A 15,136-nucleotide genomic window follows, 5' to 3' on the forward strand; every position below is an offset into this window, starting at 1 on the left:
CTGTGGAGGAAGAAAGGAAAAGAGGGCAAGAGTAGGTGCACGGACAAGCGGAAGAGGCTAGGAACTCACACAGCTTGCAAAATGGGAAGCTACGAGAGGATTCTGCAAGTAGGCGGATCTAGAAAGGGAAAATAAGAAAACTTGTGGTCACAAGTGTTTTCCAGCAATACCGCTTTCTGGTACTGGAACAAGTGGAAACATGGTTGTGCGATTGGCTCAGGAAGTCCTTGAAGTGTAGTGTAGAGACCAGACTTGTCAGGCAGACATTTTTAGCCACCCGCCTCAAATTCCAGGTCCATAATATGGAAAGCAGTCAACTATGAGAAGTGACCAAGCCAAGGAGAGGCTGTGTAAATAGGTGAAAGTGGGAAACAACCACAGGAGAAAGGATATAGTTACGAAGGAGGTAGAAGCCAACCTGTAAGAGCCACACAGGCATGGCCTCTCCGCGGGGGCAAAGTTACTGGCACGAGCTGGGGGATATGTGGAGCTGGTGAATTGGCATAATTGAACGACTGAGAAATTAACTCCTCTGACAAAGGTGTAGTGCCCAACAGAAGCGAGTGCATAACTACTGGAGGGATTGCCCCTACTGGCGTTGGCTGTGGAAGGCGTACATCGATAAATGACAATGAATGGCCAACGACAGAATACGTGATTCAAAGGTTCAATGTTATTTCTAAATGCCTCCTAAAGAGGGTGCTTCAGTTGTGGAGGCTCAGGCCCCTCAAGAGGGATTTACAGGATTGCTTGTTTAATTACAAAAAAAATCCTTAAATTGTGTGTTCCCCTAAATTGCAATAAGATAGACAATTAAATATAAGAAAACACAGTTGTTGTATTGAAAAATCATACTATACATAATTGCTTTACAATAATTTAATGTGATGGGACTGAATTGTAATGCATACCCTAAGTCAGGGTGTACACGTACAGTGTAGAAGAGTAGAGTAAAGGACTTATTTAAGAACAGGGTAGAGTTACAATTTTCCCCATGTGACTTGTGATCCAAAAAAGAGAAGCTAGAAACCTACAGTATTGTGCGCAATTTTTGATGTTCATAATTAGCGTGATCTTTGCATTTTACATTAGGTTTTTGATAACTTGCGCCATTGACATTGCAATTAAAGAAATGCACAATTCTAATGTTCAATAAATCCTTGTGTGGTAAGGTGCGGTACTATTCACTGTACAATAACTAATTAAAAGAAACCTTTCCAGAGAGCTACACTTCAACAGTCTGTGATTCTAATGCTCATAGTGAGCCAACGACACAAACAGACCAAACCAAGTGGCGTCACTTCACGGGTCGATATTAGTGCTCATGGTGAGCCAACGACACAAATAGACCAAACCAAGTGGCGTCACTTCTGGGGTCGATATTAGTGCTCGTGGTGAGCCAATGACACAAATAGACCAAACCAAGTGGCGTCACTTCAGTGGTCGATATTAGTGCTCGTGGTGAGCCAACGACACAAATAGACCAAACCAAGTGCCGTCCCAACAGAAGCGAGTGGGCCTAAGGGACATCCAGGGGAGGAGACACGCAATGGAGCTGAGAATACAAATAAGTCACGAAACACATGAAAAGTATAAAGATGATTGAAAGTAAAGAAGACAATTGTGGCATAAGAGATGACGCAGGACCGGTTGATCCCACCCAAACTTAGCACATAACAGTTAAGTCACGGGTTCTCCTCTAAAATGACAGGTCCTGGCACCTAGAAGACTGTGCAGCAGCCAACACTAGTTCACACCAGAGGGTGGATTTCAGAACTTGGTAAGTTGTGCATTTATGCGATTTACATCCCCCCCAACATGCAATGCAAACATGTACAACACCAAATTCCATGTGAGAATATACTTTGTCGGAACCGTTCATAGGAAGCTCATTTGAGAAAAGGAACAAAAATGCCTCCGCATTAATTATTAAAATATCAACACTTCACCAAATCATATATTTACAGCATTAATCCTCACCTCATGTCTCAAAGACCACACAGATTTGGAAGAAAAAAAAAAAAACACCTGCCCGCTGGCTCAAATCTAGTGAGCAGCAATCACATCGAGGCCAGTAACATTTTGATTGTAACCATTCACTTAATTGATATTAACTTAGATGGCTTTTTTATTTTATTATTGTCTGGAAAAAGTAAGGAGCTGGTACAAAATTTAGCCAGTACAGCAAGGGCTGGTGTAAGAAGGTAGAAAAAAAATTGGTAGGAGCAGACCACCATGGAGCGCTCTACTCAATGCACTGGAGCGGGCGGGGGGAGCGACTTCGTTTATTTTCTGTTTTTACTTGAAGAAATCATGACTTATTGTTTGCCATCAGCTTAGCTTTACAAATGTAAAAAGTCACTACAATACAATTTAGCAAATGTATTAGCATAGTTTATCCCATATTTCTCATAGGACCTTAAAATAATCCCTTGACATGGTAAAAAATAAGAGCATAGCAAAAGCAAAGGCTAGCTTCTTCCTTTATATAAAGACAGCCCATGACCTACGCCCAGGCTTGGACTCGCTTACAGGGCAAGTGGGCCACCAGGAAAGCCAGGTCCACAGGCCAGTTACTTGGCTGTTTTAATCAAAGGGACTGGCCCAATAACTTTCATTGACGTCTGCAAGCCTTTACCTGAAGGTAACCCAGGCCTAAGCCTTAAACAGAGACCCTTTACAACCAGCGGCTTAGGGCTCCTACTAGGGGAGGGGGGGGGGGGAGTCTCCTGTTCCAGGGAAAGCCGCATGTGCAACACTTTCCCCGTCACAGAACTATTTTTTTTTGTGCAAATTATTGGTACCAGACTCTTAAGTCCAATTTGCTCAATACAAAAACCCACCAAAAATACAACTCCTACAATGCATTATTGGAAAGGCGACATCCTGGTGACAGTCTCGTCTGGTGATCTCAGTGTTTGAGAAATCTATAGCACGCAAAAATAAATGTGCTCTACTTTTTGGCTGGTGCAAAAGTCTAATATTTTAAAAGGTGCAATTTCAAAACACGCGTTATTCTGAAGGAAATCCCCCTCCAAAAAATGTAACCTAAAAATATCAACTCAAAATGTAATACTTGCCCCATGGTGCTAAACCAATATTCTTATAAGCCCACTGTGTGCAAGTGTTACATTTGTGACTCCGTCAGTGGCCCCTTTCCAAGCTATAGACAAAACTTCAACTTCCAGAATACAGTCCTTCCAATCTCCCCATGGCCATGATAGAAACCGGGGGACATTTTTATGAGGTGTGTGCTCTCGTAATATTTATTTATTTTCAACTGGAGTATCTTAACTGTAAAACATCCTTTCCATTGCGCTGACCATGCCTGGATGTACCACCCTCCTAAGGCATCGCAATGCCACCTGTGGGGAGTTCGGGGGGTGCATTCTGCAAGAGAAACTTGAGGCCATACAAACCGCCCAAGGATTACCCTCCTCCCCCCCCCCAGCAGGGGATATGAAATGAAGCCAAGGCCTCGGTGAACAGGTCTGTCCGGCCCCTCTGTCAAACGCAGGCGACGTGCAGCCGTTTATTGGCCCAACAGGAGATGCTGGCACAGGTTACCGGGTCGGGTGGCAAGCAGCACATCCCTGGCATAAGAAAGCTCCCCATCATAATTACGAGAAACATGCAGCACGTAACGCCGCAAGCCAACATGTTGCATTTAATAAGGATCCGAGGGCAAGCTGCCAGGGTAGCCCCGCCGCAACTCCACAGGGAGCCAAAAGCAGAACCAAAGCTCGTACAGCGGAAGTCAGCCACTTGAGGGAGGTGGGGGCTGTTCATAACAGAAACGTGTGCGTATGTATCCAGTCAGTTTGCTACAGTGACGTCCCCTCCAAGTACATTTTTTTTACATAAAACATACGTGCATGTTCTTTGTGCATCACGCAAAAAGGTTCAGGAAACCAAACTTGACATTCATTTCTAAAAGACACATCCCCCTCATCCAGTCAGCCACTGAGGGGAAAGCTTTCCTCGCTTTCCTCGGGGGGGATCACATCAAAATCACGAGGGGAAAACGCCAACAAGATTTTTCTTTTTTTAAAGCAATCAACAGAAATGTTAGTGCGTGCTTGTGGAGCACGCGCCACGCGTGTGCATGAAAATGACCGTCTTATATTTGCCAAACAAACCCATCAGGCTCGGTTGTAAACACACGCGAGGAGGTGTGACGAGAGCAGCGGTAGCGCGCCGGGAAACATTTTTTTTAAACGCTATCTCTTCCACCTCACAGTGCCTGGAACGGCACCCGCGGTGGTAGCCCCTGCAGGGTAAACACTTCCCCAAACGCAGCCTGCACAACGTGTGAGAAAGGGACTTGTAAAGGTGCCTACCTGCTCGGTGAGTTTCAAGACTGCCATCCTCCAGCTCTCTGCCCACATGCAGCGCTCCTCGCTCTGGAAAGGCTAGCCAGGTGCAAAGGAAAACAAACCGCCACACCAGGATAATCCAGCAGTTGGTCCAGGAGCCTTCGGTGCCAATTCTGCCCGAAGGAAGCTCAGCCTGCCTGCCTGCCTGCCTGCCTGCCTCCCTCCCTCCGGCTCTCACAGGAGCCTGCCTGACACAGGAAGTACAGAGTGCTGAAAGCCCGATGCTGCTGCCACTACCCCTGACATCACCGCAGACGAGCAGCAGCAACAACGCCGACTCGCTCTGCCTGGTTCCCCCTCCAATCACTCCCTCCTCTACCGCGAGCCAAGGCTGCCTCCTGCTGTCTGCAGCCTTGAGGTGTCGCCCAGCCAGCCGCCCCCCCTCCCCCTCCTAGAGCAAGCAGTTCAAGCCTGCCACTGCTGCCTGTAACCACACTGTACCACCTCGTCCCTCGCGCCCCAACCCGCAGAGCTCGAGGCTGCCTCCTGCTGTCTGCAGCCTTGAGGTGTTTGTTGCCCAGCCAGCCTCCCCTCCTCTAGAGCAAGCAGTTCAAGCCTGCCTCCTGCTACCTGTAACCATACTGGGACATCTCCACCCACAGCTCAAGGTTGCCCCCTGCTGCATGACCCGAGTGCATGACGCTAGCTTTCCATTTTGTTGCCCCTGCGCTCTCTTCCCAAATGTTGGCCTGGTCTTGTTGTACCTCACCTTGTCTACTCCATGGAGACAGACGAGAAGGTATGAACGGACATCCGCTTCCTAAGTCAAGGCTGAGTGTAGACCTCTCCATCCACCATAACTCAAACTGAGCGGTATAAGGATGCTCCTGCCACGCTGTCATGCTCTTCCCTCAAACAGCGCCCTTGGTCTTGTGTTCCAAAGCCAAAGATACCCAGGTGAATTCAGATCATGCACTCTTTGGATTCCGGTACTTTAAATGTTTCTCATGCTATTTATAAATTCGGTACTACAAGTACCAGAATGCATTTAATTCACACGCCTGCAGGAACTTCACGCATATTGCATTAGACAATATTGTTTGCGGATGAGAACATGACTCAACAAGTAAGTACATTATTTATTTCGCAAAATAGAAAATCCTTACAAGATACATCATACACAACCATTATACACAAACTATTCTGAACATTAAGAAATAAGGCAATAATTCATGTATTTACAATATCACATGCATAACACAGTTACACGGTAAAAAAAAAACAGTCTAAAATAATGACACTACTTTTTCCAAACCTAAAAGATAAAAACAGCAATTCATTTATAAAATCACATGTATACTGCAATTTGACGTTATCTGAAACCCAAAGAGCGCCTTAACAAACCTGGGGCATATAGAACCCGCTCATCTAGTATCATCACTTCCTCCTATATTTGTATCTACTCTCTGTCTCGTGTCTGGCAGGCTTTTCTTGCATATAGAGATAGATTCCAGGCTATAGCTAGCGAAGCTGCGTTCAGCAAATAGTAAAATGCTGGCCTATGCTGAGTCAAGCCTCTTCCTACAAACAAGAGTAGCAAATACTTTTTCCCTAGTTCACAATATGCTGGACAAAAGAATAAGAAATGTACAAAATCCTCATGCGCAGCTTGACACATGGGGCATTTAAATTCAAATTCCCAGCCCGATCTCCGACTTAGAACATCACCCAACTCTAAGCACCCTTGTGATAGGTGCCCTTTGGTACTTCCAGTTTGACTAGACAAGATATTCCTTTATTTTATTTGACAATATTCTCATCAATTGTTTGTTGGTTTCAGTAGCCCGTGTGTCTCTGGCCTCATTTAGCCACTCCATGAGCTTCTTCATCAGGAGACGACACCTACCATTGTCCAGTAGTAGAGGTTCAATAGTCATACTACTAGCATTCACTTTCCCCAGCATTTTCTTTACATTTTCTAGCCATCCAATTTTATTGGCACCCTTTTTCCCCAATAAATCCTACAAGGCTCCAATAAGATATTACGCATAGATTTAAAGAATAGCGTTCATATTTTCAGTTATTCATTTGCATTTGGGGCCTCGGGTTGAGAGTCGCAATAGAGGAATCTTTCTAAGCAAAATAGCTGCGCATGTACACTTTTCTTTACTCTATATTATGACCATCACCACCTGTGGTGGTCTTACCTGTACATTTCTGCTGGCCCCGGCATCAGGGACGTCAATTCACCAAAATGACATGGGTAGCAGAAGTGACATCACACAACTGATGGCATCACAGGAATTGATGTCACATAACCGTGGACCCGGTTGTCATCAGTTCCTCTTTAACCCTGGTGACATCACCGAAAGTGTATAAAGCATAGGGAGCAAGGGGTCTATGTCTGGATTACCTTGGGTTACTTAGGATGAAACCCCAAGCTTTACAAATGAAACAAGCGTGTGGGAGCCCCTCTACCGAGTGAGAACATGGTCAAAGTATCCTGTTCTATGGAATTTCTTACACTCTTTTTAATTTGTAATACTTGGGGTTTCACCCTAACTGTCACATACCGAGGGCTGTAGTGAGGGACCACAAACCAGGAGGACAGCTCACTCAGGGGGTGTCTGGGATTCAGGGATACCGATGATAGAAAGACTCCCTCTCCCCCCCACCAAGAGCGCAGCCTGCAGGACAATGAAACACCTGACAGGCTAGCGGCTTGAGTGAAAAGGCAGGAGCAGCAGCAGAGCTAGGGGAAAGAAGATGCAATGGATTCAGTAAATACCAGCCGCAAACAAGAGGTCAGCACCCAGCCGCACCACCCTCAGTAACCCCACTCATGCACAGTTCCGTGCTGGTAAACCGGAAACCTAAAGGGGAGAGAGGGACTCCTGTCATGCTTCTCAAAAAATATATGTTGACACAAGTAGTACGTTTTCAGAACTTTTAATTTCAAGTCTAAAGGTATGAACACATATATGACAAACAAGCCTTGAGTAGGAAGCAAAAAAAGCAAAAATTCGAGCACAAATGAAAAGAATTATCTTGTTCAAAATTAAAGTCTTGTCAGGATTGAGTTTTTATCCATACAGAAATGTATTGTCCTTATCTAGATTGCACCAAGTCGATGATGGATTCCTGGTTGATTTGTTAATAATACTGTGATGAAATCCAGTCAATTTCCAAATTATTATTCTTTTCATTTGTGCTCAAAATTTTGCTGGTGAAATGGGCGCCGAGACCTGCTGCGACTCCCTTATTCACCGCCTGTAATATTATTGTTCTAAGTAAGGTTCTTGTTCCTTGCTTCAGCGCTGCTTAGTTCTGCACCCCGATGGGAAAGAGAGGTGTAGATGAAGACAGTGCTGCTGCTGGTTCAGGTAAGTGTCACGAGGGTGGCGGGTGAGTTAATGACACGACCGCCACTTACCGTATGTCTTTTTGTCTTTCTTTGTTTCTTTTCAGGTGAGAGGGATGTAGAACTCCGTTGCACGGGTGGAATCCAGCAAGCGCTGCAGAGCGGGATGCAGAACTCCGTCGTGTAGGTGGAAACAGCAGGCGAGTTGCAGAAGAATTCAGAAGAGTCCCGCGATCCGGATTCAGGTAAGGACTTGACTCGCGTAGTGAAGACTCACCTGTTCTGAGAGATGCCTTGACACGTAGTGTTGATAGAAATCCAGAATCTTGATCCGTCGTGCAGAATAAAGCAGGACTGTGACAGGCAAGCGTCACGCTGGCAGCCGAAGACAACGCTAAGCACTGGGTGTGGCCCAGGGCGGGGTTTATATAGCACCCAACTTTGAATACATTTGAAAGGAAAATAACGTTTACGTATTGGTTTTGCACATCAGGCTCTTTTGAGTCTAGAGACTTGCAAGTAGTAAAGAGGTGTGGCCCAGAAGGTCCTGAACTGCGAAGATTGAACTGTATCCTCATGCCATAGAAGCCAGAGTGTTCGCTTTGCTTGAGTGAACCGCCCTGCCACTTGCAGAAAACATGGGGAAGGGAGGCCAACGGCCCAATTATCCTGAATTATCATTTTGTGAACAAATTTCTTTTTCATGAACTTCACCCCACACTATTTGTATTTAGCGCTAAGGATTGACAGTAGGTTTTATAGTATAGGCCCTTTTATTTTGACAAGACTCCACTAGGACCGCATTATCATAATTTGATGGTAGTAGCTTGCTCTCATCTTAGATTTAGGTTTAGACAGGCGTTTATCACACCCTTGATAAAGTTCAATTAACTCCCTTGAAATGATGTTCGACCCCTGTCCCGTGTCATTTGCTAGTTGTATGAGTTCCCAGCGGACGATCTGCAGCCATTTTGCATTGGCTGCTGCTTGCACTCCAGGCAATGAGGCAACAAAAATGTTCTGCCCTGATGAAGAGCTGGTACTAGTCTGGTATTTCGCTGAGTGGTGTTGCTAAATCCTGGGACAAGTACTTCAATCTCTTCTTTCTTCTTAGATGTTCTTTTTCTGGGAGGATGTGAAACTGTGGTGCTGGCAAGGTGTTTCTTGTTTTCTCTTTGGGAGTTGGCAGGGGGTAGGGACAAATATATCTGTTGCCCCCTCACCCCCCTTATAAGTATACTTCTGGGATTACCAGTAGTGCTTGAGTGTAGTGTGACCAGCGAACAATAGCCCCTCCATGATGGCGGGAGATGCAAGTACGCTTGTTGGCCACACACCCAGTAGTAATCCATCACTGCCACCGTGCCTTGTCTGAGATCAGGATTCAGTAGAGTTCTGTTCCAGTGTTCATTGGATGTGACAGATACCGTTGCAGCACTGTAAAAGAAAAGTTAATATGTTTCTTCTCTGTGTACTTTCACTGGTTTCTCCATTGCTTCAATCCATTTTAGTTTTGTGATATGTTCAGTCCAGAATCATGAGCATGCAGCTTCCACTCTTTCCAGAACCCCTTCTTCAAACCCTATGAGGCCTTATGCCATGCAGCTCACTGTTGTTTCTTGCCATTTGCTATTGAGGTATTTCTGTCCTTCCATCACCAGATAAGGCCTCGTTAGGCATTTCAGGCGATCTACATTCACCACTTTCAGTCTTACATTGCATGTCTGGAAAGTGCCTCTAAGCTTGCAAAGCGCAAGATGTAGCAAGCATTGTGGCTCAAAAACTGGTACTTCCTGTGGCACTAGGACCTTTGGTGCCCCTGATGCATGCAGTATCAATGAACACACAACACTCTGTTTCCTCCTACTACACTCATATCAGTATATCAGCTGTTAGTTCAGGGTGGCGTACATCTTCTATAGCATCTAAACCAAGTCCACTATATGCATAATATACTTGCCTTCAAGCTTGTCTTTTTGTACGTATGGGCACCCCTCTATATCCATTTACAATTGTGGTTGCATTATGTACTTCAGCAGGGTTAGTACATTTGGAAAACAATAGAGATCTAGCAATATATTCTAATATTCCAGCTGGAGTGGGTGGGGTGTTATCTTTTTGGGACTTGGGGTTATACTTTGGAAGTGATACATTAGCTTGTGGGTTGGGCTCGTGGAACAATGCATATTTCATTACCTCTGTGGAGTTTGTTTTGTTTGATTCTGCATGTGTGCCACTATTTACAGTTCGGTTATAAGCTCTTCCTGCTCTCCCCCCTTTTATATTGCCCTCTAATATAAAAATACTCACTAAATACATTCCTAAACTGACCATAGAGATGGCAAATACAATAGCTACTCAATTCATAGCACACATATATGGATACAACAACTTAGATCTAACAACATAATTGTAACACTTTCTAGCATCTATAGAGTGATTTGAAGGGCTGGGTGCCATTTGCTCATATATCGAGTTATTCAATGGTGCGGTTCCATGTTGTCGATGAATCTGAAAGGTAAAAATGTATGCACACAAGAGAGGGAAAGAGAGAGAGAGAAGGAGAGAGAGAAAGAGAGAGAAAGAGAGGGAGCGAGAGACACAAGCAAGGAAGCACCTAGCAATCTAAACTAATAGTTGTAGCAGCTTTTGCGTATCTACGTGTTTGGAGAGGACATGAAACTAAGATTTGAACTATGGCAGTAGGAAAAGGAAGTGAGGTAGATGCCCACTGCCAATTATTAAGGTGCTAGCACCGCACCTGGAGGGGCCTTGCGAACGTCCAACAAGTGGTCCGGTATGGAAGGCCCTTCACCTTGACGGCAAGCGGAAAGTCATAGACCACCTCAAATGGACCGTTGAAACTAGGGCTGTTCCACCTACGAACGAAGGACCGAATATAGATAAGATCTACCGGCAGCAACGGTTGAGTGGGCAGTGTAAGGAACTCATGGTGGCAACAGTAAAGACAGACACAAGTGATCACAGTTGAAGGGTGTTTATTAAACTGTAAATGCAGGATGGAAAAACACCTAATCTAAACCTAAATCTAAGATGGGAGCAAGCTTCAACCATCAAATGAAAAATAAGGCAGTCCTTGTGGTGTCTTGTCAAAGTAAAAAGGCCTATACTAAAAAAAACTATTGCCAAATCCTTACAACTAATTACAGAAAGAGTGTGGGATAGCGTTTTCAATAAAGAAAGAAGTGTTAACAAATAATAAGTCATGATGTGATTGCCAGGGGTCTCCCTTCCCCATGTTTTGGGAACAGGACAATGTGGATCTCCCGAGCAGAGCACACACTCGAGTCTTCCCAACACGATTCAACAGTTCTGTTCCAGTTATCAAGTTCTTCGATGGTTAAGTCTCTTTTAACAAAAGTCTCTTGCCTTCGAGGGCCTGATGTTTTCAACAAACTAACAAAAAGTTCTGTTCCACGTATACTTTGGGTGAAGACTTCACCCGTGGGTCCCCCTTTTCCAGGGGTAGACCCTCCACATATCGTATTCAACATAATTAACTAAACAGTTCCTTTATTAATGAACTTTGGGTGATGACGTTCCACCCCTGGCTCCCCCTCTCCTGGGCTCAGACCCTAGGCTTCTTGCTTTCACAAATCTTAATGTCTTTTTTTAAACAGTTCAGGCTTCACCCCTTTTTGCCGGCTTACCTCTTGTCAACTTTTGCCCAAACAGTTCGCCTGGTCGGTTTCACTTCTATTATCACAGTGTTCATAGGGACTTCACTTGAGGCCTCGCCCCTTTTTGTTAGTATCCCTCCGCCGGGTTCACTCTTGCCAACCTTTACGACACACAGTTCACGCGCTAGTTTCAACAAGCAGGATTAATCTCACTTTCCATCACAATCATCTGTCGATCAAAGACTTTTGATGATACCAAGGATTTTACAAGACCCCTGTATGACCACTTTGACCTCTCTTTGCCTCTTCCTAAGGCCTTTGGGTTATGGTAATCTCTACCATTGGGTAATCGGCCAGAGTTTCCTGTGTGAGAACCCATGTTGTGCCGGTTGCCTCTGGTGCTTGTTTTCCCCCTCTTTCATCAATAGTTTCTTTAAACCTCTCACAGTTCAAATTAGCCGTAGGCTACTTTTCGTTTAACACAGTATGGTTTCTTATCGACTTTCCCCTGGACTCACCGGCTGTGATGAACCGATTGGCTTTCCTGCTCTTTGGAGTAAAGGTTGGTACCACCGAGACAAGCGTCTCTCCCCAGCTTGGTAATCAGCGGAGGAGGGTCTTGTGTACCGTTGACATCTGCTGCAATACACTCTCGCTATTGCTCTTGGTGTTATGTTTCCATCTGCAGAGGTTTCACAGCTTTGGTCAGAAAGGGCAAGGTCGCTTCTCTCTGTGTCACCCTCGCGGTATGCGCCGTTTTTCACCTCCTCTTGAACTGCCATGCTGAGTTAGCTCTCACATTGTGCGTTCTGTCTTGCTCATCCTGTGTTCTCGTTTATCCCTGTGGGGAAGGGAAAGGGCTGTCAGGTGTGTGTGATTCTGGTCAGTTGCCTGACTTTGCCTGACCCTTGCAATGGGACATGTCAGGTAAACAGCTCTGGTGTTAGTCCTTTGTCTTTCGTGTTTTGCAAAAGTGTTTGTGTTGGAAGGGGGGTTAAAGTGTTAGAGTATCCTACGGGATATAGAGAGGAAGAGGTGTTGTATGGGGTATAGTTCTCGTCCTAGGAGTTTGGATAAATACGGAAGAGTTTTATTGGTAGGGTTTGTGAAGCAAACAGGAATAGCCGTGCTCTTGAACTGAACAGAGGGAATTGTGGGAATGGTAATGTTTTGTCAGGGTAGATTGGATGTTTGGAAATGAATTATCAGAGGGATGTGGAGAAGAATGGGTGGGGTTATTCTGGTGGGCAACAAGAAAACAGTGATTCTGAGAGAGGTTGTTTCCTACTGTAACAGGGTTTGGACTTTTAATTGGTTTATCAGAGATGTATGGGTGGTGGGATTTTAATAAGGGATTTTCATTGGGAAGAAGGGAGATGGATTTAGTACAACCTACAAAGGTTAGAAGGATCTCATTCTCCTGTCCTTCTTCGTCAGTATAATACTGCAGCTCACCTGGGGCTTTTTCCCCAGCACAACCCCGGGATCCCCTACCCAGGTGTTCCTCCCTTGCTCATCCACTCCCAGGGTTGGGATCTGAGAGCACCAGCCCTCCTCTGGCCACCTGATTAAGGGATTCCTGATGTCTACCTGGGAGAATACGCTCAGGTTTATCACAGCGGGGAATCCATCATGGAGTCAGCTGTGGAGGATGGTACTTCTCCTGATCATGGTGGTGTGATCTGTCAGCAAATACATTTAATGGCACGTGTTAAGTTTGTTAAATAGTCCTTAAACCCATCACCTAGAACTGCTGCTGCCCTGTGCGCTTCTGACTCTCTCCTAATGGGAGATATTGGGGTGTGCATGCAACAGCCAGTTACCACCTCATGGGGCAATAAACAGTGGTCCTTCTGGGCTGTGTGCGCAAACTAAATAGGGCCAAGGGTAGGCAATGCACCCAGTCTTTCTTTAAAGTGGTGCAAAGACTAGATAGTTTACTTTTTAGCAATCCGTTGATTCTTTCCACAACTCTATTGGCCTGGGAGTGATAAATCGTACACATCCGGTGTTTGATGCCAAGCAGTGTAGTGATCTCCTTGAACAATTAATTGAAGAAGTGTGTGCCAGTATCGGACCTTAACACATCGCACACGCCCCATCGGGGAACACTTTGTGGACCAGAAATTTGCCAGTGAATTTTGCATCCATATGTGCACAAGGACCCGCCTCCACCCAATGTGAGAAGGGGCAGACAGCAACAATCAAATATCGGAACCTGCTGCACCTCTCCTCCATGTCCGCATAGTAGATATGCAACTCACGGAATGGCCCAGTAAGGCAGGGTATAGGCCCTCTTATCATACGCAGGGTCATGCCTGTGCTGAAACCTTGACATGTGCATTTAATTACCATGTTCTTTAGGTGTTACTGGAGATTTGGAATGAACCAATCCTCCTGTATGTCTGGGGCAATGCAATGTTTGGAGCTGTGAGAGGGGTGATGGAGCTGATCAAATGCTATCACCAGTAGGTTGTGAGGCATTACTATCTTTCCTGTACATGCCTGCCTCCATAATAGATCTGTAGAGGATTGTGTGCAACCATTTTTTATCCACAATTGCTTCCCCTCATCTGGGGCGCTTCCCTGTGCTTCAATAATTTGTGCAATGGGTAGGACATTGTAGCCACTGGCGGGGGAGGGGGGTGCTGATCAGTTGCAGGTGTCATGAGGACGTACTCCGTTACATTAGGATCTTGGAGGTATGCTGCAAGTTTAGCTGCAGTGTCTGCGGTTGCGTTTCCGAGTGACACTTCAAAAGTGTTATTAGTGTGGGTGGCGCATTTGATGACTGCCACGACAGAAGGTTGGGTCAGTGTGAAGATGAGCTTCTCTAGCAGTGCTGCGTGCTGTATTGGGGACCCGCCTGCCCTTCTGAAGCCCCTCCTCTTCCACCGCAACAGGCCGGCATGCACAGTGGTAGTGACGTATGCCAAGTCTGAATAGATGGTCATGTGGCACCCCTGTGATGCTTGTAGTGCTTCAATTAGTGCAATCAGTTCTGCTGCCTTGGTCGAAGTAATGCATTGGGAGCCTTTTCAAAATCAATGTCTCATATTTGCCGTCTGCTAGGCACACTACTGCTGTCCCAGTGTGTCTGAGACACGTGTCCTGGTCAATCATCGCTGAAAATTCAACAAAGAGGACCCCCCCCCTTCGAGTGCTCTGGCTTTTGCTTCAGGGTTTTCATCCTCCTCCCCCTCATACACCACACAGTCATGTCGTGCCATATCTTCATCAGTGCACGCTTCTGTAATGAAATTTGCAGAATTTACTGTTTTACACTGCAAAATGTGAATATTTGGGTTAGAGAAAATTATTGTATATACTGATGCCCTTTGGGTGGTCAAAGTGGATTTGTATCTTTCTAGTATTGCAACAATGCCATGTTCTTCTTCTCTGTGGCGAATGCCACTGCCACAAGAGCCTAGTCGTATGCAAACGAGCCCTGCATCACTGAGTCTAACATGCCACTGTAATAGGCCAATGTCTTGTAGCCCATTGTGCTCTTTTGAGTTAGTATGACAGTCATGCATTGGCCATTGGAGTGGGAGAAGAGGACACATTCTTGTGTATGATCTGGTGTTGCTAACACTGGGGTTGTTGATCTAAATTCCTTGAGATTGTTAAAGCCTTGTACTGTCCACACTACCTTACTGTCTCTTTTGTGCCTCCTTGAGGCCCTGTAAGAGCGGCCTTGTATATGCTTCATAATCAAGTTTGCATGCCCTGCAGTAGTTGCACAGCCCAAGGAACATTTGCATCTTTTTTACTTTCGTGGGACGCAGGGTGACATGCACAGATGCTGCTCTGTCTAG

At 45.5% G+C, this 15,136-nt stretch overlaps 1 protein-coding gene across 1 annotated transcript in view; it reads right to left on the reverse strand.

The window, feature by feature from the left end:
* ANKRD44 (ankyrin repeat domain 44) overlaps positions 1-4,537 on the reverse strand; it is a 1,456,106-nt gene extending 1,451,569 nt beyond the window's left edge. The window contains exon 1 of the mRNA XM_069615727.1: positions 4,341-4,537. Coding sequence (XP_069471828.1) covers positions 4,341-4,388 — 48 coding nt within the window. The 5' untranslated portion in view covers positions 4,389-4,537. The remainder of the gene's footprint in view (positions 1-4,340) is intronic.
* Between the last annotated feature and the right edge of the window lie 10,599 nt (positions 4,538-15,136).

The sequence above is a fragment of the Ambystoma mexicanum genome, chromosome 9, assembly GCF_040938575.1.
Source record: "Ambystoma mexicanum isolate Mex_15411 chromosome 9, UKY_AmexF1_1, whole genome shotgun sequence".
Taxonomy (NCBI): domain Eukaryota; kingdom Metazoa; phylum Chordata; class Amphibia; order Caudata; family Ambystomatidae; genus Ambystoma; species Ambystoma mexicanum.